Below are 22,659 nucleotides of genomic sequence, written 5' to 3' on the forward strand. Positions count from 1 at the left end.
CTCCTTTGACCTTGACCTTGCAGTTCTTCCAGGCGCTTTAAAGTTGTCCATCTGCTGCTGTGGCATTTTCTATAAAGTTGTAAAATCGTCCGTTGACGTAAGCTGAAGTCTCTTTTCGTATTTCTTTCTCCAGTCTGTTAAGAGCTACTTTGTCCATTCGCCTCCTGTGATGTTGCCACATTTTCCTGATCTTGTTCTTGAGTTTAATCTTGTTTTGTAGCTCTTCGGGGATGCCAAATCTGTTGTCAGTTGCAAGAATTTTCTTTGTCGATTTACCAATTGCGTCTTTAATTTTGAAAGTGATATCACAGATTCCTTGTTCGACAGTATCAGGAGGTCGAGGGTTAGTTCTTCTTCGGTGCTGAGAATTTCACAGTATTTAGAGCAGTTAGTTACCAATTTATAAGGAATGTCTTTGGGTCTTAAAATATCCATGGTGAAGATAAGTGGATTATGAGTTGAATTTAGCACTGGCATTGAGCCTAGTTCAATATTATAGTTCAATTGTTATATGGAAAGGTTTTATAAATTGCAAAGTCAAGTACATCAGGCCCACCTCTTCCCCGAGGAAAGTTAGTAGGAACCGCGCTGGAGTGTATACAAAGACATTTGTTTCTACAATATTCCTCCAGAATGCGTCCACATAGAAGACCGGGCTTTTGCTATTCCAGTCTCCAGCAATGAATGTGGGATTGGTTGAATTGAATAAGAAATTAAGCCAGTTAATGTCCAGGTTATTATTCAGTGGTTTATAGATGCCACTTATTACAATCGGTTGTGTGTTTATGTAAACAGTTATAGCTTGAGCCTCCATCTCAGTAGATGTGTGAAGATCCATTTCCAAAAAAGGAATGCCTTTGTGAACAAAAACGGCGACTCCCCCACCCCTTCCGTGGAGTCGATCTTTATGGACACATTAATAAAATGTAAGATTCCAATATAAATTTATACACAAATTTTCTGTGTCAAGAGAACCACTGATATTTGCGCATGTGCGGTGAATACATTTGATACGGCAATAAAACTAAGCAAACAAAAATCATGATTTCATTGCAATTTCACACACACATTTTTGGTCTGAACTATGTTAAATATTGCCTTCTTTTATTTGATCTTTGCAACTCTAAATTTAAGTTCAGGTAGGCAAAAAGTCCGTACAAACTTTAAAAATTGAAAAAATAAAACCGAAATAGAAAACAATTTACAGGGTTAGCATTTTTAGGTCAAGAAAATTTTTTTACGACAGGAAAAAAATTACTCAAAAAGCAGCCAACAGGTGACGTACACAAGTCAAATGAAAGATACGAAAATAACGTACAGAATGCCTACAAATCGTTTGTTATAGCAGCATGTGTTCCACATGACCAACCACCGCAGGGAATAACATATTGCAAGCGAGTCACAAATCCAGCAACAACACAGTGCAGCAGGTCCGGATGTATACATGACACCTCTCGGCGGATCGCATCTTTCAGTTCCGACAGATTGGATGGCCCGGATCGATAAACCCGGGATTTCAAATATCTCCATAACCTGAAGTCTGCCGGTGTCAAATCTGGAGATCGAGGAGGCCATGGGACCGTTCAACGCCTGCTAATATTTTTGTCTCCCAGCGAACGTGTGTATCAGGAATGCCTTGACCAGAGTAGCAGTGTGACTAGGTGTTCCATCTTGCATAAATCGGTAGAAAGCGCATATCTTTCACGCGAACATGGCACGACCTTCTTGCGCAGAAGCGTTAAATAACGCTGCGCATTCACCGTATCTGTTTCCCACCCATTTACTGGGGCGTTGCGTTTCCAGGAAGAAGGGAACGAATCTTAGAACCCACACCACACTGTCATACTCACGTGGATTAGACGTCACCCAGATGCGACAGTTATGGGTTTTAACGTCGCCATGTAGCGGAAAATGAGCATCTGACCACAAGATGTTAAAGACCCAGGTGGGATTCTGTTCGATTTTGGAGAAAGCCCAACTCGCAAATGCTTCCCTCTGTACGGTATCCTCTGGTAAAAGTTCATGGCATGACTGCAATCAGTATAGGTGCAGATCAAAGATTCCATGAAGAATATTGTGTATCAAGGATGTTGGTAAGCCCAAGCGTCTGGCAGCTTCACGAGCGCTGCTGGTCCCTGCGGCTGATTCGGACGCTAACGCTTCCATTCTAACGTGCCTTCCTCTAACATGGTCTCATCCGGCTCTTACACGATCCTCCAGCGTTCCAGTTTCCTCAAACCGCTGAACAAGCTTTATGAGACCTGTCGCTGTTATAAAGGCAACTTTTCCACTCCTCACATTCTTCTGAATTCGGAATTTACGCAAGGCAATGTCACTGATTCCTGTTTCACGTAAAACTTCACAAACAAAAAGCTTCACAGTCGTCAGTCAACTGCTTCGACAAGGGGACTACAGTAGCGTTTTGAAAGGGACAATTCCGTATTGTGGTGTCGCAGGGAGTTTTTCTCTCTAAAGGGTTGTTAATAAATGGAATACCTCACCTCCGTGGGTCGTGAATTCTAAAAAAAATGGCACGTTTAAAAAGTAGTACGATAAACGTGGTAGGATAAATCGAGAAGCTCTCCATACTGAGACAAGACAACCATAATTGTTTTTATTGGCAGTGTATTATATATTATTTATTATTATTATTATTATTATTTTGGGGATATATGCTTTTATATTGAGTTGCTGCATTTTGGTTATATTAGCCATTCATATTTTATTATGGGAATTATTTTTTCAGCCCTTGTTTTTTCAACTTGCTAGGAAATTTGCCTGTTGTGGCTCTTGTATTTGTTACATTTTACTATCAATACCTCATCTTGCACTATCACCACGTCAATGTATTTGAATCCCCCATAATATATTGCGTCACGCAAGGATGCATTCATCTACACTTGTGAAACTGTTGGCAATTTTATTCAGTAGTTGCATTTTCCCATAGAATTGCATTAATATTTACCTTTTCTTTTGGTATCTGTGATTGAAAAATTCGAGGGTTGTTTTTTTATGTCAACCATATTAAAAATACTAGAAACTGCGTTAACTTGCGACCCGTACTGCCACCTTTTGAATAAGAATGAAACTATTTATAATAAGTCTTAAAATAAAATGGCTGTTGGTTTTAAGCCAATGTGCAGAATAAAAATAAAAAGTATGTGATATAAACTAATTTTTTTTCCCATTACTCCATACCGATGTATATCATATACACAACAGTACCAGTTATACAGTAGTTTGCTAGACAAAAAGTAATCTAGTATTAGATATAAAAACATATTAACAGATATTTTAGCTCATAAAATTCACACCTGTATACACACCTATGCACAAGAATAAATAATATATGGGATCATAACATATTTTCTTCGTTTTCGGGCTGTATTACGGTTTGAAACCAACAACTAACTTTGCTTTAGGGAATTATAACAGATACTTCACTTTCTATTTGATAGATGGCAGAAGAAATCATAAACTTTTGTCATAGATATTATTTTTTTGTGCAATATATTTGCGTAGAAGAATAAATTACCATAAATATTTACTTTTTTATCCGAACTAAGTAGTCTTCCCCCTTCTTCCGTGAATATCATCAGGATGTACTATTTTGCTGGAAGGGTTTTCTCCAGTTTTCCAGAAAAGCCCAGTTGCAGTTAGTAATTTCATTCTGAGCCCAGTTGCAATATATGAGAGCTCATGACCGCACCGGGCTGCTACTATTATGACCGTGAAAAGTATCCTAATACGGTGACTACACATTTGCACCATGGCTGCCAAAGTATCCATTTATGTGGAATTTCATGAATGTGTCTAGGAACGCTTGAATTATCACCCGTGAAAGAAACGAAAGCGTTTTATGTGCTATTAATTTTTTACATGCCCGCATCGGACAAGTTGTAGAAAAAAATACGTGCTCGGTCAAAATTTTCACATGCTTCGTGCATGTCGGGCCAATAGCGTTTCCAAATTTGTCTGGTTCTTTTTTCATAGTTTGTTTTTATCACTTTCATTTTTTTGCCCATTTCTGTCATGTATAGTAAGGGCCTAGTTCGAGAGCAAGTGTGAATAAATAAATAACGTTATTTTAAGCTGATTTTTATATGAAACGAAGCTATACGAAAAGCCTACAAACTGCATACGTAGTTAAATCAGAATTGAATTCTGAATAAGAAAAAATAAATAAAGAGGAAAAGAAAGTTTAAAAATAAAAACAGAATAGTGTATAATGAATTTCAAATATTATGTGTAAAAATTGTAAACTAAAGAACATTTATAGCAATTCGTTCCGATATTGATTAAAACTAAGAATTTTCCTCCTTAATAAAATGAATCGAACAATACGTTAGTGTGGCAAAAAAAAATTAAATTCGAAGAAATTGAGGGGGTTGGTGCATATTGACTTTCCATGGTCCCTATGGGAAACATCTCTTTAATTAAGTAATATTTAAAATTTTTGTATTCACACTTTAGGCATCCAATTTTTTTTCCTGAAATACTATGGATATTCTTAGGCAATTTAACACGAGCATTTGGGGTTTTAATTGTTGAATATTTTTCTCGAATTTTAACTTCAAAATCATGAACTTCTTTCAAAAATCACCAAAATGTACCCACATTTTCTGCCAACAATTTCAATAAAGAAAAAATCCTCGTATATAAGTATGTAACACCATACTGTTGAAAGACACGCAAACTTTGAAGACATTCGAATGAGTGGTATTGTTCCTTATCTAACAAAAACAAAATTCAGTTTTGAGAGAATAACATTTTAGCGGAAAACAATAGCACATATAATGCCTGCCAGCATTTTATAATAAAATATTTCAAAAATATTTCTAATACAGGTAGAACACAAAATCTCAAGCATAGTTAGATGCAAAAAAATATTTCACAGCATTTGAAAAATAGAATATTCGAAAATTTGTTTTTGTAAAATCTGCGTGCACCAACCCCCTAAAAAAAATCAAAAATTTCATCTGAATCGAAAAAGAAATGGAAGTGATTACTTGAAGGAATTTTGAAAAAATTAGTCGAAATAAATAAATGGGGGGAATATATATTTTTCACTGTTTTACCAATTGAATAAGTGCTTTTTTTTTCTCAGATTTCTCAGATTTCTAAAAATCTCAAATGAAACTTTTTACTCTTGCTTAGAAAGGAGTGTTGGTGTTTTTTCCCCTACTCTGCCTGCGTTGCACTTTATTTCAATTGTTAGATCCCAGAGGATTAAGAATGAAAATTTACGACTTTTTCCACAGTGAATCAACAGTCGTTCATCTGAAGAAAAATCCTAAATCAAATTAAGAAATAGATTTTTTTTTCCGGCTCTATATCACTGATTTTTAATTCAATACTTCTAATGAATTTGAATCGATTCACGGAACTCAGACGCAAACATATTTAGAGTATATTCGATCTAGAAATCCATAAAAATGCCGGATGTTTATTGAATGCGGAAGTTGTTGTATGTGTAAGTCAATATTTTGTTAACTCTTTCCTACGTATAATTTTATTTGAAAATTTGTTTCCAAACTCTGAATCTGATCGAATTCCGTATTCCGTTTCCACTCGGCGGTAAAAGGACGCGTAATGACTAATACATTAGGGTATTTTTAGATCCTCGTGTTTTTTTTTCTTTTGGTTTACCATGTTTCGGAGAATTTGTTGGAAGATATAATCGATATTCACTGATTTAGTTCAGTATTGTGCGTAGAGAATGAGATCCCAAAACATCGTCACCTGGATCGGAAAAATATACAGGGTGTCCCATCAATTCGTAAATAGTTTAAAAATTCATTAAAAATTGAAGGAATTTGTATATTTGAGAATGCGGTTTGCGAAACAACTTATTCTGACGAAGAGGATTTTTTTTTCTTTTCGAGACGGAAAAAAAAGAGTTAATTCAAATTTTTGTCGATAGAAGGCACTGCGCGAAGCAAGGCAGTAGTGATTGTACCTGATCCTTTCTCCAATCTCTTCTATGTCCGAAACGTTATTAAAGCTTCAGCCGGTGACTTATGCAACAAAACCTTGCCGAAAACCTTATGCAACAATTAAGAACGCAAAGCAATAACAACCCAAATACAACTTGCGGTATAAAAAAAAAAAAACCCCACCCTGTTGACGACACAGTGGTGGCCGGTTGATGTTGGTATTCTACATCGAGGAGCGGATGAGAGGCGATCTCCCATTTGAAAATGTTCCTCCGCAGAGAGCAGGCAGACACATCACGGTACTTCCATAATACGAAAATGCAGGCATTCGCTATTCTCACTTAAAATGAGGAAGACAGATGTCACATTCAATAAAACACGAAAGAAGCATACTTCTGACAATTTATATACGTAAAAGCCACGCGTACATGATTTATCCATTGTTTTCGCAGTACTCTATACTGAATATTATTTTGTAAAGGGGTCCGTGGGTTGTGATTTCATTGGCATTAGGGTTCCGTGGACTTCGTGCTACCGGAGCAAAGCGTTCGTCAAACAGAAGAGAATCAGAGCCACTGGTTTATAGCCTATTTCCTTTTGTGAATGACCATGACTGCTGTACGCACAACCTTGGTGTTCTCGAGACAGATATGGTTTTCGTCTTCCGGAGTGGTGTTTGCAATTGTTGATTTTTTTACAGTAAGTACTAGTACTGTCCCCAACCTACAAGACAAAGTTTAAGTTTTTCACAGATTTCGAGGAAATTATGCCAAGTATAGATCAAACTAGAACCCTTTGAAATACATATTTCGAGGCGTATCAAGGAGCCTTAGATGGAACAAGGTAGGGTTTCAATCTGCACAGGACCCTCAGGTAGTTATCGGAGTCAGCGGCAGGACTAGACAAATCTCCGAAAATTTACATGCCCGATCGAGCATGCAAATTAAAATAATAGTTACTCGAATAAATATTTTACAGGAATGAAAAATATCACTGGATTCACTTCAGTGCATATTTATTTCATATTGAGACTTTGATATTATGAATACGAAAAACTGCATAAAAAGTTAAAATTTCTGCTGTCACATGTTGAATAAAAACAAAACTAACTGTTATAATTCTTGAAATAAATTTTTTAAAACAATAATCGGAATGAATATATGGTACGAAACTATATATACACACAGTCCAATCCCGTTATAACGAACTACCACGAGACCGGAAGAGTCACTTTGTTATAAAGAAATTCCAGGTTTTTCGAATGCTCCTATGTAAACTCTTATCTGGGGATTAGAAAGGTATTCGTTAAAACGAGATTTTCGCTATAACGGTATTCATTAAAACGTAATTCGACTGTATATATTATTTTTATGCTGCATACCGGTTAATATGCTTTTCACGTAGATATTTACAAAATTTAATTCAGATAACTAAAAAACTGTACTAAATAACTATATCGTTCTAAACAAATAGTGACTTCGCGACAACTGATATTTTGGCGCGTAAAAACAAAAGTTGTATGGTAGCGTAAAGGTCTGGACACACATATCCGTACCGTGCCAGGACCGTAGCTCGGGCGTCAGTTGGCCGTGGCTCGGCTCGTTCCTCGTCAGACCACACCTTTCCGTGTGTTGCCCGTGTCGCTGCCGTATGCTGACTACGAAGCTGTGTCGATTGCTTCAAGTCTTTAACGCAGCCGGTTCGGTGAAATCAAAATGTTCAGTAAATTAATTAACAAGAGTGATTTGGATATAATAACCCTAGCGTAAATTAACAATAATTAATTGTTTTAAACATTTCTGTAAATAATCTATACATGTATATAAATTTTTTATCTGTCTGTATATGTGTGTGTGCATGTGTTTTTTATAGAAATTTTAATTTTGTTTTTATTTTGGATTGATCTCCTATAGATTTTTTGTATGTGACAAACCCGCAAAAAAGGATAGGATCTTTAAATGCAGCTGAAAATAAAAAGACGGCCATTTCCTTAGTTTGACTATATGCATTCTTGTCTATAGTTTGGAGAGAGGAGATTATTTATGGAGTGATAAAAGGGGAGAGAGGAAAAAAAAAAGTCATATAGAAATTAAAACAATCTGTGGGGGAGAGGGGTACTCTCTTCCTCACCTACACACTCGTTTTTTTTTTATTCAGAGTCAACGGCCATCATAAATATAATCATCTGTAGGGGCAGGTGGTGTCAAATTCCGATAACACCTCGGAGAAGTCTATCTCAGCTCAGTAGGAGCATATTGTACGAAAAGCGAGCATATCTTTTACTCTGTGTGTGTGTGTGTTCGCGGAATCTTCTAAACTGAACATTGGCTCCTCTGCAGATGGCAAATGGATATTAAAATCAATAACAATTGAGGGTGTTTAGTTTGCCGGGGCTTGATTCAATGATAAAGCCTCACCAGTATTCGATAGTAATTTAAAGCACTCATTACCAAAGTCCCAGTCGCTGAAACACCTTTGTCAGATATTTAGCACAAAGGTGCTCGACTTTTTGGAAGGTGTGACACTTCATTGTTTTGAAATATTTCGCGGGCTTCTTAAGTTATCCAGAAATGAGTCTCGATCCTCCAAAATTATCTAAAAAGAAGTGGCACGTGCCGCTTAAGTGATCTGCAAGCGTGCCGCGGGCCACTCGAGAGATCTGGAAATGTGCCACTGACCCACTTAAATAGGATAATCTGCAAATGTATCACGATCCACTTAAGTGAACTGGAGGTGTGCCGTTAGTCGCTCAAGTGATTTTGAAATGTGCTTGAGACCACTCGAGAGCCTTGTTTTGTTTTTTGTTGTCACGGGCCACATCAAATGCTTCCGAGGGCCGCATTTGGAGCACAGTACATGGGTTAAGCATTTATGGCTTAACATGTTGCATCTGATGTGAGTACCAAATTTAAAATGTCTCCTATATTTTCCCATAAGAAGAAACCCAAAAACCGTTTTCTATTTATATATATAATTTATGTTAAAACCAAAACAATGATTCATTTATAGAGCATCGGAAATTAGACCCAGTTAGTTTTCCAAGTTTACATTATTATTTTAACAAAAATCTCCCCGGCAAAATTTCGTTATATGCTATGTGAAACATAATTTTAAACTTTGTTTTCCCATCAAAGTTGTGAAAATGTTTATCAATATGTTTTCTACATATTACGCTAGTACCACAGAAGCGGGCCAGGTGCGTCCAAACAATTTCGGGGCACGAAAAATGTTTAGGATACCCCCCTCTCTTTAACAAGATTTCATATATTTTGTGGGAAGAGGGAATCTGCATACTGAATATACACGAACGCTAAGAAATACCCCCATACAAAAAAAAATAATAACTACACAAATGTGAATTAACACAAAAATTAATGGAGGTAATTTTAAACGAATGTGAGAAACCGTTTCCGAAATTAAGGTAAACTTTAGAATCGATGGATTAAAAATAATTGAAAGAAATTATTTAAGTACCAATGAAAATTCAGAATTAATAAAAGAAATAATTTCGGAATAGATTAAAATTTAGAATTAACGGAAGAAATAATTCCAGAACTATTGAAAATTCAGAATTAATAAAAGTAATAATGCAGAAATTGATTAAAATCAAGAAATAAATGGAATTAATAATTCAGCAATTGATGGAAATTGAGAAGCGACATAAAATAAATGAGCTCTCTCCTCTCTCTTTTTTTAAAAAATCTGCGCTCTCTCTCTCTCCCGAGACCGCACCGTCACCGTAAAAATATAAAATAAACTAGTTGGTGACGGTGCGGACGCGGTGCGGTGACGATGATCGGCTACGGTGCGGATATGTGTGAACGGCTGCATTGCTTAGCAAAGAATTATTCTTTGACCGTGTGATGACCTACACTCGGCCGACGCACGTGTCGGGCACGGTGCGGATATGTGTGTCCAGACCTTAATACATTCAGTTCGTTTCCATGCTGTGCATACCGGTTTGAAACCAACAACTAATTTTCTTGAAAAAATCATAACACAGATAGTTAACTTTTTTTCAAATAGGTGGCAGCGCAAAAGTCATATTTTTGGGGGAAATATTTCTTCCGATATTTCTCTGTAGAGAGAGGAATGTGCATAAATAATTTCTACAATTATGGAATGAAAATCACAATATTTTCATCCCTTTCGGACACTAATATAATATATAATTCTTTTGTAAAAATATATTTTTACTTTGTTTATGTAAACTAAGAATATGCAGTCAATTCGCGATAAGTCGAACCCCGATACCTCGAATATCTGTGTGTGTCGAAGTCCTCACTCAGCCGCAGAACGTTTACCGTATTTTACTGTTAAAATTTTCCCCCTTAACTCGAAATGTTCTTCCTTTAAGTCGAAGGTTTCGAAAATGAGAGAAATTTATAAAAAAAATATAAAATATATATGACATTATAAAATATTAACCAATTAGTATTGTAACAAGGCTGTTGCATAATTGAATTAACTCTCTAATTTAACTTACATTGACCCATTGGAGGGACTTCCAGTGGGTCAATGTAAGGGGGAGTGCCTGTATCACCGTAATGCTACTTTTTTGTGGAGTTTATTGTTTTGTGTCCTTTTTTCTCAGTTTGATTGTATGTTTTATGTGTTGTGTTCAGTCCAATATAAGAAAGCGCATTTAGTCATATAATTTAGCAATGGAATTTAGTATTCAGCAATGTAATTTAGTATTCAGCAATGTAATTTAGTATTTAGCAATGGAATTTAGTATTCAGCAATGTAATTTAGCATTAATCAATAAATTTCAGCTATTATCAATATTATTGAGCATTTGTCAATAAATTTCAGCTATTATCAATATTATTGAGCATTTGTCAATAGAATTCAGTATTTAGCAAAAGAATTCAGCATATTTAACAATATAATTCAACACATTGCTTTGCCAGTTTGCGAAAAGTTGAATGACTTTCTCCCTAAAGGACAAAAAATAGGGACGGTCATAAATCATTGCATTTTTTGACCGAAAATAATCTTGCATACACTTTATTTAATTCGTTCCATTTATACGAGTATCATGTGACAGGATGTACGCTTGGTGCCCGAGTGGCATGGTGGTAAGATGCTCGTCTACCACCGTGAAGGTTGTTGTCAGGGTCCCGGGTTCGAACCCAAGGGAGGATATAGATATGATATTTTCCCTAAGGAACTCGAGACGACCACCGATAGACAGCGCCTTCACTTCCAACCCATCTCACTAATGACAGTAAATTGCGATATGGCACCGGAGTTGGTGTTTGGTGAAGTAGTAGTATGAATGTCTAGTTAATCTCTAAATTTTCCCATCCAATAAATAAATATGATTAAATTAATCATGTTTTTTACTATTACGATATTCGTAAATAGTACCGTGATTTCCATAAATCTCTCCCTCTTTTCCACCCTGAAATAGGAATTTCCAATAAGTCGAAGTAACGATAACTCGAAGTTTTCTGTCGGTCACTGATCATTCGACTGATCGAAATTTTTCACTGTAGATTTCTCTTCTTCCATGAGCACGATCAACATAATATTAATACATACTGTTTTGCTCGAAGTGAGGTTTTCGTTTTTCGGAAAATCTCAATTGCAGTATGGGATTCCATACTGAGCCCACTTACAGCATATGAAGGGCCCATGATCGCAACGGGCCGCTAGCTATTAGTACCGTGGAAAATTTATCAAAAAAAGGTTGACTACACATTTGCGCCGTAACTGCCAAAGAAAACATTTGTGGAGGAATTTCACAAATGCGAGTAGGAACACTTACATCATCGCCGATGGAAGAATTTAAAAAAACGAATGTTTTCAAATGTGTTGTTAATATGTCCGCGTATAGCATCTGGTCGATCTAGGCATGTAGGCAATAGATTTGTCCGTCCCTGATCGGCGGTCCACTTTTAGCTAATTTGGCTAAAAACCAACTTACATCTATATTTCATTTATTTTACGTAATTTAAGTCTGAACTGCATTGGTCTCCAATACAATACATCCTTACCAAACAGTGACCCCAGTGCATATTCCAATGAATTTCTGAGGCCACTAATACAAGAAATCCCCTGACTTTAGGGTGCCTAGGCATAAATCCGGCCATCAATTACACACAGGGTGGTTCCATAATTCCCCTTCCCGCAGTTTACTGGTTAACCGTTGATCCTACAGGCATAGTTTCAGTTATAAAAGTATCCAAATAACGTATGAGACATTTAGTCCTATCTGAAGTATTTTAATTCAAAAATTAAAGAAACGTTTAGAACGAACAGCGTACACACAGAACAGCGTGCAGATTTTATGGTTTCCGAATTCGGAAGTTGTGAGTATTGACTGGACCATACAAGTGAAAATGCGCTTCGTTTGTCCAGAGGATATTCCAAGGCCATTCGGAATCGACCTCAACCAGCACCTCCTACAGATAGAAGGCCTCCGCATTCTGCTTGTGACGTCAGTAAGTAGTCTATTTTCCCTCAGAAATATTCAGAAAAAAAAAAATTCCCGCTTGTGCCAGTATCATCGTTGTAGGCGCCCAAGTGGTGCCGTGGTAATATGCTCGTCTTCCACTATGAAGGTGTCCATGGGTTCCTATCCGAGCATAGAACGTTCGAAGCAAGTTGTTTCCTACCGAGCCTGGGCGAGCACCGATAGATGGAGCTTTCATTTCCACCCAACTCTACTGGTTGGAAATTGTGGTATGGCGATATATGACCGGAGTTGGTGTGCGGTGAAGTAGTATCATCGTTATGAGGAAAAGAAATGATCGGGCTCAGAATTGGCGATTTCTATGCCTCACATCCAATCACTATGCGGTATTTGTGAGCCAACCAGGAAGATTCTACGCCAAAATAAGAAGAAACGAAATAGGATGCTGTGTTTCGAGATGTGGCAAACGTGCTAGGGAGGGCCATTCAAGTATTATGTAAGCAGATTTTTAGCTATTTTTGACCCCTCCCCCTCTCCCGCTTGTCAGCAAAATTTCGTCAGCAGCTTAGAATATTTCATATCTTCAAAAAGGGGTTGTTGATGACGTAAGCAACCTTCAAACCCCCTCCCCCCTTGTGATCAAAAGTCAACAAATCCGAAACCCCCCTCCTCCCCTCGATGCTGACGTAATACTTGAATGACCCCTAGGTAGTTTGAATGACGTTTACGGCAAACAGTGCAGAGGCCTTCTATCTATAGGAGGTGCTGTCTCAACGCGAGCTAGAAACTGTATTGAGAACCACAGTTGAGCGTCATAATCATGTGGAAGCAGCCGCTACACAAGTGAAAGTCTGTACGGATAACATCGGAGGATATTCCGCATGATCTTATGGACACAGGACCTATCCAAAGCCTGTGCTACACACTCCTGACACTAGTGTATTAATACCACGAGAGTTTGAAGCTCTGTCCCCTCTTCCACCTGAAGCGAATCCTCCTGTACTGCGACTATAGAAACGGGTTTTCTTCCAGGACGAACAGCCAACGATCCTGTGGTTTCAAATTTCGTTATCATCTTCCGAAGGTTTCTAACATTTATTGGACCTATTAGAATCCTCTTCAAAGTCCGATATTTCCGTAGAGCAGTTACTGCGGAATTTCTGTTTTTTGGTTAAGCAATTTAACCATGAAAGCGCGATCTCGTGAACGTATTGCCATTGTGAGCAGCAAACACATTGAGAAACAAGATCTCTGCGAATGTTTCTAGGTTTTATAACAGCTGCTGCGTGATATAACATGAATCTACATGTTTACTACAGGTATCCAAAGTGAAATTCCCTCTGGTGGCGACATGTGCAACTAATTGTTTCCCCTGAAATAAATTCCTCTTCACGAAATTTCACACTTTTCTGATGACTGGTTTCGCCTGTAGGCTACTTTTAAAAGTAGGGTATTTTAATTATTTACGCCCTGTGCATACAACAAACACACTAGCCTAAGTAGAAAGCATGTTAAAAAGACCCACATGGTAGTAGCGATCAAGCTTCTGTGTTTTTCTGCATATTGCATGCGGTGTTTCTACGGAAAACTCATTTGTCATTTATTGGTGCAGCTTGATTGCCGGAAATTACAGTATACATATTTATATCGAGTAATGTCGGCCATAGTGAAGAAAAATGTGAGTTTTTTAATTAAATGACATAAAACATAACGTACGGATTTGTAAATCCAGGTCCCAGTGAATGTCAGAATTTTCGGCATTCCTTGAAATGGTCGGACACTTCGCACATTGGCCACCTCGTAACATTAATATGAAGAAATTCATTCAAATTTGAGCAATAATAACGGATCCCACACTCACGAGGGCAATGATGGAACGGGAAAGGCTTCGATTTTGCTGGTATTATTCTAAGTGCTAATTCTTATTTTTTGGATATGTTTGTGTGTTTTAACTGTATTTCAACGAAAAATAAATATGTTCGTGTATCCCAGGAGAGAAAAAAAAAAACGACGTCTCCATATTGCATGTGTTAAAGTTGGTTTTTGTTATCACGCTTCCAAACATGTTTCAGCTGGTTTTAAAAATAGTTCTGCAGACTGTTTACATGAACAATCCCAGAAAAAAGTGGTGGCGAATACATTCGTCATCCGTGACCTTTTTAGAAATATTTTACGAGGCGTAAAACTACGACTTGTTTTACCGAGAATGATTTCATCATCACTTCCTAACATATGTGTGAAAAAATAAACGGAAAAATTTTCAGCGAAATGGGAGGTTTGTTATATTTCTAACCATTTTGTGTTATTTAAGTATGTTTTAACACCACTTTCAGCTTACGATGCAATTTCTTGCTATTTACAATTCGATCGTACCCAGACCGATATATAAGGTGTAAAGCCGGGTTTTCCCTAGGAGCAGGTTACCTGCAACGTGTGTAGTGTGAAAACGCTGATTGGTTAAGAAACGTGAATTTCAGGTTTTGAACCAATCAGCGATTTCACGCAGAGCGCACCGTAGAAAACCTTTTCCCCTAGGAAAACCCGGCTTTATATGCGCGCGTTCGTGTGAAATTAATGTCGTATATAATAATACACTCTTAATATATAATAATAATAATAATAATACACTCTCAAACTCGGAAAAATCATCATTTTTATAAACATTACCACGTGAGATATTTCCCCCGTACAGTTAAACTCTCAAGAGTACAGAAAGGGTATGAAATTTCATGTCGCACATTGCCATGCTATATAGACATGACTTGCATGTACACACATGAAATTTTACTGTCATACCCATATGGCATGTCACATGCTTTAGAATGATGATTGGTAAAACTAATTTAGAACACGTGTCTGCTACCTTTCTCGCGTCGCGAGCATTGCCTACGCCCTTCATCGAATAAAGAACATCCCCTTTATGGCAACTTTGATATGAGTTTCCTGAAATCTGCGTAACTGTAGTCTTAGAATGCAGTTTTTACAGGATGTGTAATTGAAACGCTGATCAAAATTACGCTCACGGGCAGGAAATCGGACACGAGACTTGAACTGAGAATTGACACTTTTGGTGCTTCAGGGAGCTCCATGATGCTCGCGAGCAACAGGTTGAAGATGGCTGGTCTGGACGTTCCGGTTTCGTCATACTGATGTTTGGTCATGGAAACTATATACGGTCATAACTGTATGTAACTGGAAAGGAACTAACATCAGACGATTGCAGTTTTGGTTCGCATAATTGATTCACTAGTTTTATTATAAAACTAGAACTGAAAACAACTTATTATAGAAATCAGTTGAATCTCCTTTTCTTAATTAATCTTCGCATCAGCCAGTTGTTAAAACTCTTTATTCTCTTCAGATTTCTTCCCTTTATTTTCTGCAGAATTACCCCCCCCCCCTTCGGGTTGAGTATCTTTAAGTTTATTATTAAGTTTTAGAGCCTTCTATTGTCTTCAGAATTAGCTTTATTCTCTTGTAATCAAGAACCGTTTATCTCGTTTGAGATAAAGATCCCTTCGTTTTATCTTTTAGATTTAGACTCCTTTGTTTTCATTAGATTCAGACCCTCTATTCCCTCGAAATTCTGAACTATTTTTTTCTCTCGAAATATAGCACCTTTTATTTCTTCGAGATTCCGAACACTTCATTCCCTCTAAATTCTGAACCCTTTATCGTCTCGAGATTCTGAACCCTTTATCGTCTCGAGATTCTGAACCCTTTATCATCTCGAGATTCTGAACCCTTTATCGTCTCGAGATTCTGAACCCTTTATCGTCTCGAGATTCTGAACCCCTTTATTCCCTCGATATTATACTGAGATTTTAACCCTTATTTTCTTGAAATATAACACCCTTTATTCCCTGGAGATTATTCTGAGAATTTTGAACCCCTTATTCTGTCTCTTAAAATATAGCAAACTTTATTTTCTCAAGATTATACTGAGATTTTAAACCTTTTATTCTCTCTCTCTTCAAATATATATATCGCTCTTTTTTCTCTCGAAACATAGCATGCTTTATTCTCTTGAAATATAGCACCTTTTATTTCTTCGAGATTCCGAACACTTTATTCCCTCGAAATTCTGAACCCTTTATCATCTCGAGATTCTGAACCCTTTATCGTCTCGAAATTCTGAACCCCTTTATTCCCTCGAGATTACACTGCGATTTTAACCCTTATTTTCTTGAAATATAACACCCTTTATTCCCTGGAGATTACACTGAGAATTTTGAACCCCTTATTATCTCTTTAAATATAGCAAACTTTATTCCCTCAAGATTACACAGAGATTTTAAACCTTTTATTCTCTTCAGAAATAAAGCACCCTTTATTCCCTCGAGATTATACTGAATCTTTTCTTATTTTTAAATACAGCATATTTCCTGGAGATTATGGTGAGATTTGAACCATTCACCTCTCCCGAGATTTAGTCGTCTTTATTCCCTTGAGATTTAAACCCTTTTATTCAAGTTCTCTTATTCTGCTGAAATTGAGTCCTATCATTTTCTTGGCTTTTTTTCCCCCAGTTTCCTTAATTGGCTCGATGTTTTTAGTCCTCTCTTAAGATTAAAACCCTTTATTTCCTCAATAGATTTCGGACTTGTGTGTTCTTTCCATTTTAAAGCTCTATGTTTATTTTTAGATTCAGACCGTTTTACTCTCTTATGATTTAGTCCTCTTCATTATTTTAAGGTTTATTCTTTTTAACTCTCTTGAAATTAATCCCCCATCTCCCCTTCATTCTCTTGAGATTGAAAAAAAACCCCTTTATCGTTTTGAGATCGAATCCATTTAGTCTCTTGAGTTTTAAGCCCTTTATTCTCTTGAGGTGTTGATAATATTATCAGAAAAAAAGTTTCTTCAGTATTTTTTACTCTCTCTTGAATATTTTTCCGAGTTCCACATCCCGTTATTATCTTGAGATCTTTATTTTAGATTTTAGAAGATCAAACGAAAATCGCGGAATGCAAACATTAAAGAAGCTCAGACGGCACTTTGAAATATTCACTGCCATTGATGGGTAAATAGATGGCGCATGAAATAAGATTGTTTTAAGGGCTTTCTTTTTTGTGCGGATGTTTTCGTTAAATAAATTATGATTGATACAAAGAAGCTTGTCGTTAATTTAATCTCTTTCTGTTTCGTATTTAGATAATACAACGTGATCGAGACTCGAGAAAATGTTGACATCAATCAACATAACGTCGGAGTGGAACGTCTCTTCTAATGAGTGCTCCAACGAGTATTGTGTGTCCGATGAGGATTATCTGGCGATGATCGAGGAGTACATTTTTCCAACTCCTTCGGAATGGGTGCTTATATCGTTCCATATAACAGTGTTTGTCGTCGGATTGGTCGGGAACGCCCTCGTGTGTGTTTCCGTGTACCGCAACCACAGCATGCGAACTGTCACCAATTACTTCATCGTCAACCTCGCTGTGGCCGATTTCCTCGTCATCCTCGTTTGCCTGCCTCCGACTGTTTTGTGGGATGTCACCGAAACTTGGTTTTTGGGTAGAATCTTCTGCAAGCTCGTTCTATACTTGCAGGTAAGTGCTCTTAATTAGCTCTTTCATCGGCAAGCAATGAAATATCCAGAGGCGAAAAATTTTGCCTGAATGCTATTACATAAGAAAAAATTATTGCCAATATTTAAGAAAATATGGGATGTTGTTCTTCAGGGAACAACACTGTATTTATGATTTAAATAGATTTGAATAGTTAAAAATTGCATTTATATTATTTGCCAGTTTACATTTTTTCTCATTGTTGAAGAATGCACAGCAAATCTCTGTACTTAATAAACCTAGTGCTGGGAATCGATGAAAAATTTTAACTGGTTAAGAAAAAAGTTTTAACCGATTAATCGAATTTCAATCGAATATTTATCGTAACCATAACATTAACTCCTGATATAAACATTTATTTCATTCATTTCACGTAGCCTACCTATTCGGCAGATATGAATAAACTGCCTGTTTGAAGCCAAAAAAAAACATTTATGTAAAATGTTTGGAATTTCCCTACTCGGATCTTGAAAATCAGTTATTTTAGGTTCAACTTCGAGGCGCAAATGATTCGATCTCCCCATTAAAAAGAAAGCAACAGCCTACAACAATAAATCATTCACTCATAGTTAGAAAAACTGGTGGCAGACGGCAGCACTACACATAACAAGCATTACACAGAAAGCAAACTTCACGGCAGGTTTCACAACACGTACACGCTCATTCCAACATGTACACGCCCATTCCAACATGTACCAATTCGTTAGAAGTGCATGTCTGGTTTAGTAGTAGTAGTAGTTATTTTAGGTTAGTCACTTATTTAGAAAGTACTTTCGATCATATACGGCCGTATTCACCAACACAGTTTAAGCTGCAATCGCAGGCAAGCGTGATACAAGATCGAAACGGATTGGTGTAAATTGAGGATTTTAACCAATCCGTGTCAATCGCTAATCCTTTAATCTGCGATTGTATTTTAAACTACGTTGGTGAATACGGTCGATACTGTTTTGTTGCTTGTTTTCATAAAAACTCCTCCCGAATGGTGCTTGGAAGGAAACTAGCTGATGCTTCCGAAATACGAAAAATTACTGTTCATATGGATACAATAAATTTTTGCCTTCTAAAAGTTATAAATCAAACTCAATTATAGACTGAAATCATCTCTAGTTTTTATTGAATCGACGTGTAATTTGATGAAAATATTTATTAAAATATTTTTAAATATAGTCACTTATCCAAAATTTTATATATAAGTTCATAATTTAAGACAACACTAATCGGTTTCATTAAACAAATCAAACTGCAAAGTTTTTACGCGAATATTGATCGGGTTAGAGAGAGATAGACGGCTTTTCCTCAGTCCAAGATATCAAGAAAACGGATATTTCCTGGCTATTATTCTGAAGCGAACTCGGGAAGAAAAGTCATCTTGTTTCCGTCGGGATTCGAACACAGGACCTCTTGAATACAGGTCAAGCCTGCGACCGTATACACCACTGGAGACACGACTCTGCCTTCCTTATTTTAAATATTGTGGCGTGAGGCGCTGAAGTGGACATTAGTAGCCCTTAACTTCAGGAAACTGCCCCAAAGTGGGACGGTTTGGAGAGAGAGACGACAGACTCGTGTCTCCAGTGGCGTAGATGGTAGTATGCAGTGTCTTTGTTCGAGTCTCGGCGGAGACAAATGACTTTTATTTCCGAGTTAACCTCAGCATATAATATCGAGAAAATATCTGTTACCTTCAATCGGACTGTTTAGTCGATTAACTCAACTAAAAATTTTTAACTGCGATTAACCTACGCGATTAATCGATTAATCTGAAATGCTGTAATTAAACCAAATCACCGTTCGGTGACTGTGTACTTTGATGATACCTCAGCATAGTTTGCTTTTCCCTTTTGTATACAGATATTGTCTATAATTATTAATTGAAATGCCTTTTGTTTCCTCTCGTTCAAACAGAAATCACGGTTCCTAGAGATAGGACCCTCTCGAGCGTTAAATTTTGATATCAGATAAAACTAATACTGAGGGATTAGAAATCCATTATTCCAGATTGATGTATACGGAGTAAAGCCTTGTACATTCCGATTCATTAAATAACCGAGATCAATGATTAATCAACGTTAATCCTGATCGAATCCCTGCAATCACTTCTCTACTGATGGAGATAGTAGAGAGAGAGAGAGATCTCTCTTCTCTCTCTCTCTCTCTGTCTCTCACGGTACGAACTTTAGTGTAATAATAGGTATGGCTAAGAACAGATCGGTAGAAACTCTTCGAGGTGTAATTCATCGAAATATTTTTCGAATTTTCTGAATGGCTTATTCGACTCTGGAATAAGATGTTCTTTCGATGAATGACTTTTTTCGGATTTTACGGATAATATTCTAATTTTCTCAATAAGTGGGTTTTCAAAGCTTTAAGTCAAGATCACAATATAAAAGTTTGACAAGAGATCTTTTACAAAACTTAAAAAACAACAACTAATAAGCCTATTGGTTAAATCCGCTTGAAAGTAACCAATATGCTTATTCAACGCAGTGACCAGCCATTCCTACAAGAATTTGCATTTAGGTCTCTCCTGGAACATAATGGCCCATTTAGGCTCATTCTGGGCCTCGCCCCCCCCCCTTCCAAGTGGGCCCTGTGCGGGTGCACCTCTTATACCTGTCTAGTTACGACACTGTGCTTACTGGTTGCATTCTTCAAGTTTTATATAGTTTGAAATCCCGTCCATACAGTATCATTGAATCTAGGTGTAACTTTATTACTTCAATACATTTATTTTAGGGGTGATTATTTTTGAGGCTTTGCACGTCTTCTTTAGCGCCCTGTATAAGCAGCACATTTCAAATTTACCATTTCTTTGAATGGTTTTTCCGGCTTTCAATACGTGCCATTAACTATGAAGAATTTTTCAGCCCGAAATAAAAAGTGATCATTGAAGGGTTAAAAACATATATTTTTTCTTTTGTGCCCACGCTGCTATTTTAATTTCATGAGCGTTGCATGAATTTAGCGGTTCCCATACCTACTATTAGCTGGTCAAGAGGTGTTTCTTAGAAGAGAAAGAAGACGCTTAGTACAACTGGCGATAGAACATTCACTTCTACCCCGCCAAAATGAGGTTGTTTCTTCTTCGACATTGACTTTCCTAAATGTGGTGAATTAATTAGGGCGTGGGGAGAATACAACAACAATGTTATTTCGAGGGGAAAGAAAAATCGATGATGAATAGTTGTGTGTTAACCCTTTTATTTGGCTGTGTTGCTGTCAAGCAACATGGTATTTTGATATTTATCATGGTATTTTCAAATAAAGACATTTTATATTTTGAGCTCGTTTCGGCATTAATGCCTCTGAGCAACTCCTAACCATTCGATATTTACTCGTGAGATGTCCATGAGGCTTCTATAATCACCAGCAAAATGATTCATAGGTACACGTGCCTTTTTGATCCTTGCATTTTGGGGGCAAATACCATGTGTGGAAGAGACAAAAAGAAAGGTCACAACAGACAAAATGCCCAACGAGATGGCTGAAAAAGGGTCCATGCAAAATATGGATGTCGAGAATATGCATCTAAACTATATCAAAAATACAGCAGCCCAATAAGAGCAATAAAAAACCAATAATTATGAAAAAATATATACTTCTGCCCATGAACAATTATTGTTGTCTCATCTAAGAATGGATAGATTCTCGATTTATAAATAAGTTTATCGTATTCCTTCTAAAAGTGTCAATCCTGATAAAATTCGTGACCCCCAGGGGTAAGCTATTCCATTTATTAGCAGTACTATAAGAGAAAATCTTCCTACGACACACAGTGTGTTATTTTGGCCATCAAGGTGAGACAAAACGTACAAAAATATTTTTTCTGTTTTAAATGGGTCGAGATTAGCTTTTTGTGTCCTACCTCTTTGCCGCTGTGGTGGTCGAGTGGTTATAGTCACGGACTCGCGATGCGAGGATCCGGGTTTGAACCCCACAGTGGTGGTCGGCTGAAGTTGGTTTTCTGTGGTTCCCAAATTCAAGGCGCAAATGCGAGCCGATCTGTCCGTTAAAAAGTCTCGCCACAGAGAGCAACAGTCCTACAACGATAAATCGTTCAATCATAACACTTCACTCATAGTTAGAAAAACTGGTGGCAGATGACAGCACTACACATAACAAGCAATACAGAGAAGCAAAAAAACTTCACGTTAGGTTTCACTACACGTACACGCACATTCCCGCATGTACCGATTCGTTGGGGGTTCCGCGGGGGGGGGGGTGCATGTGTGGTGTAGCAGTGGTAGGTAGGGCCTCCAAAAATGGCTCGGGGATCCATGATGTTCTTAAGTCAGCCACCTCGTTGGGCAATTTGCCTGTTGTGGCGTTGTATTTGTATCTTGTGTCATTCATGAATACATATATATGTTCAGTAAATTTCGTTTATCCCATAAATTACAGTGAAATTGCAATAAACATTATAAAATGCTATATTTTTTTTATGAAATGTGGATTGCCTCATTAAAATTCAACCATTACTATACTACATGAAGATAAACATGCAATACAAATTACATCGAGTGTTCATGTTCTCGTGCCGAAAATTACAAATCATTGTAAAAGAAAAAATACATGCAAACAAATAAACTAATAGTAAAAAAAATGCTAATATATAACTATGGGGAAAAGTTTTCTCTGAATCACTGTTCGATGAATCTGGGTTTGATTGGGATTCATCTGGATGATGAGTGGAATTTCTGTTGATATCTCTGTTACTTTGACACGAGGT

At 37.1% G+C, this 22,659-nt stretch overlaps 1 protein-coding gene across 1 annotated transcript in view; it reads left to right on the forward strand.

The window, feature by feature from the left end:
* The window catches only part of LOC149064944 (orexin receptor type 2-like), a 135,807-nt gene that overhangs the window by 78,502 nt on the left and 34,646 nt on the right, over positions 1–22,659 (forward strand). Inside the window, exon 2 of the mRNA XM_089255167.1 lies at positions 17,512–17,909. Coding sequence (XP_089111293.1) covers positions 17,541–17,909 — 369 coding nt within the window. The 5' untranslated portion in view covers positions 17,512–17,540. The remainder of the gene's footprint in view (positions 1–17,511; positions 17,910–22,659) is intronic.

The sequence above is a fragment of the Pholcus phalangioides genome, unplaced genomic scaffold, assembly GCF_987345545.1.
Source record: "Pholcus phalangioides strain wild (caught in Gottingen) unplaced genomic scaffold, Ppha-v1.0 ptg000042l_1, whole genome shotgun sequence".
NCBI classification, from domain to species: Eukaryota; Metazoa; Arthropoda; class Arachnida; order Araneae; family Pholcidae; genus Pholcus; species Pholcus phalangioides.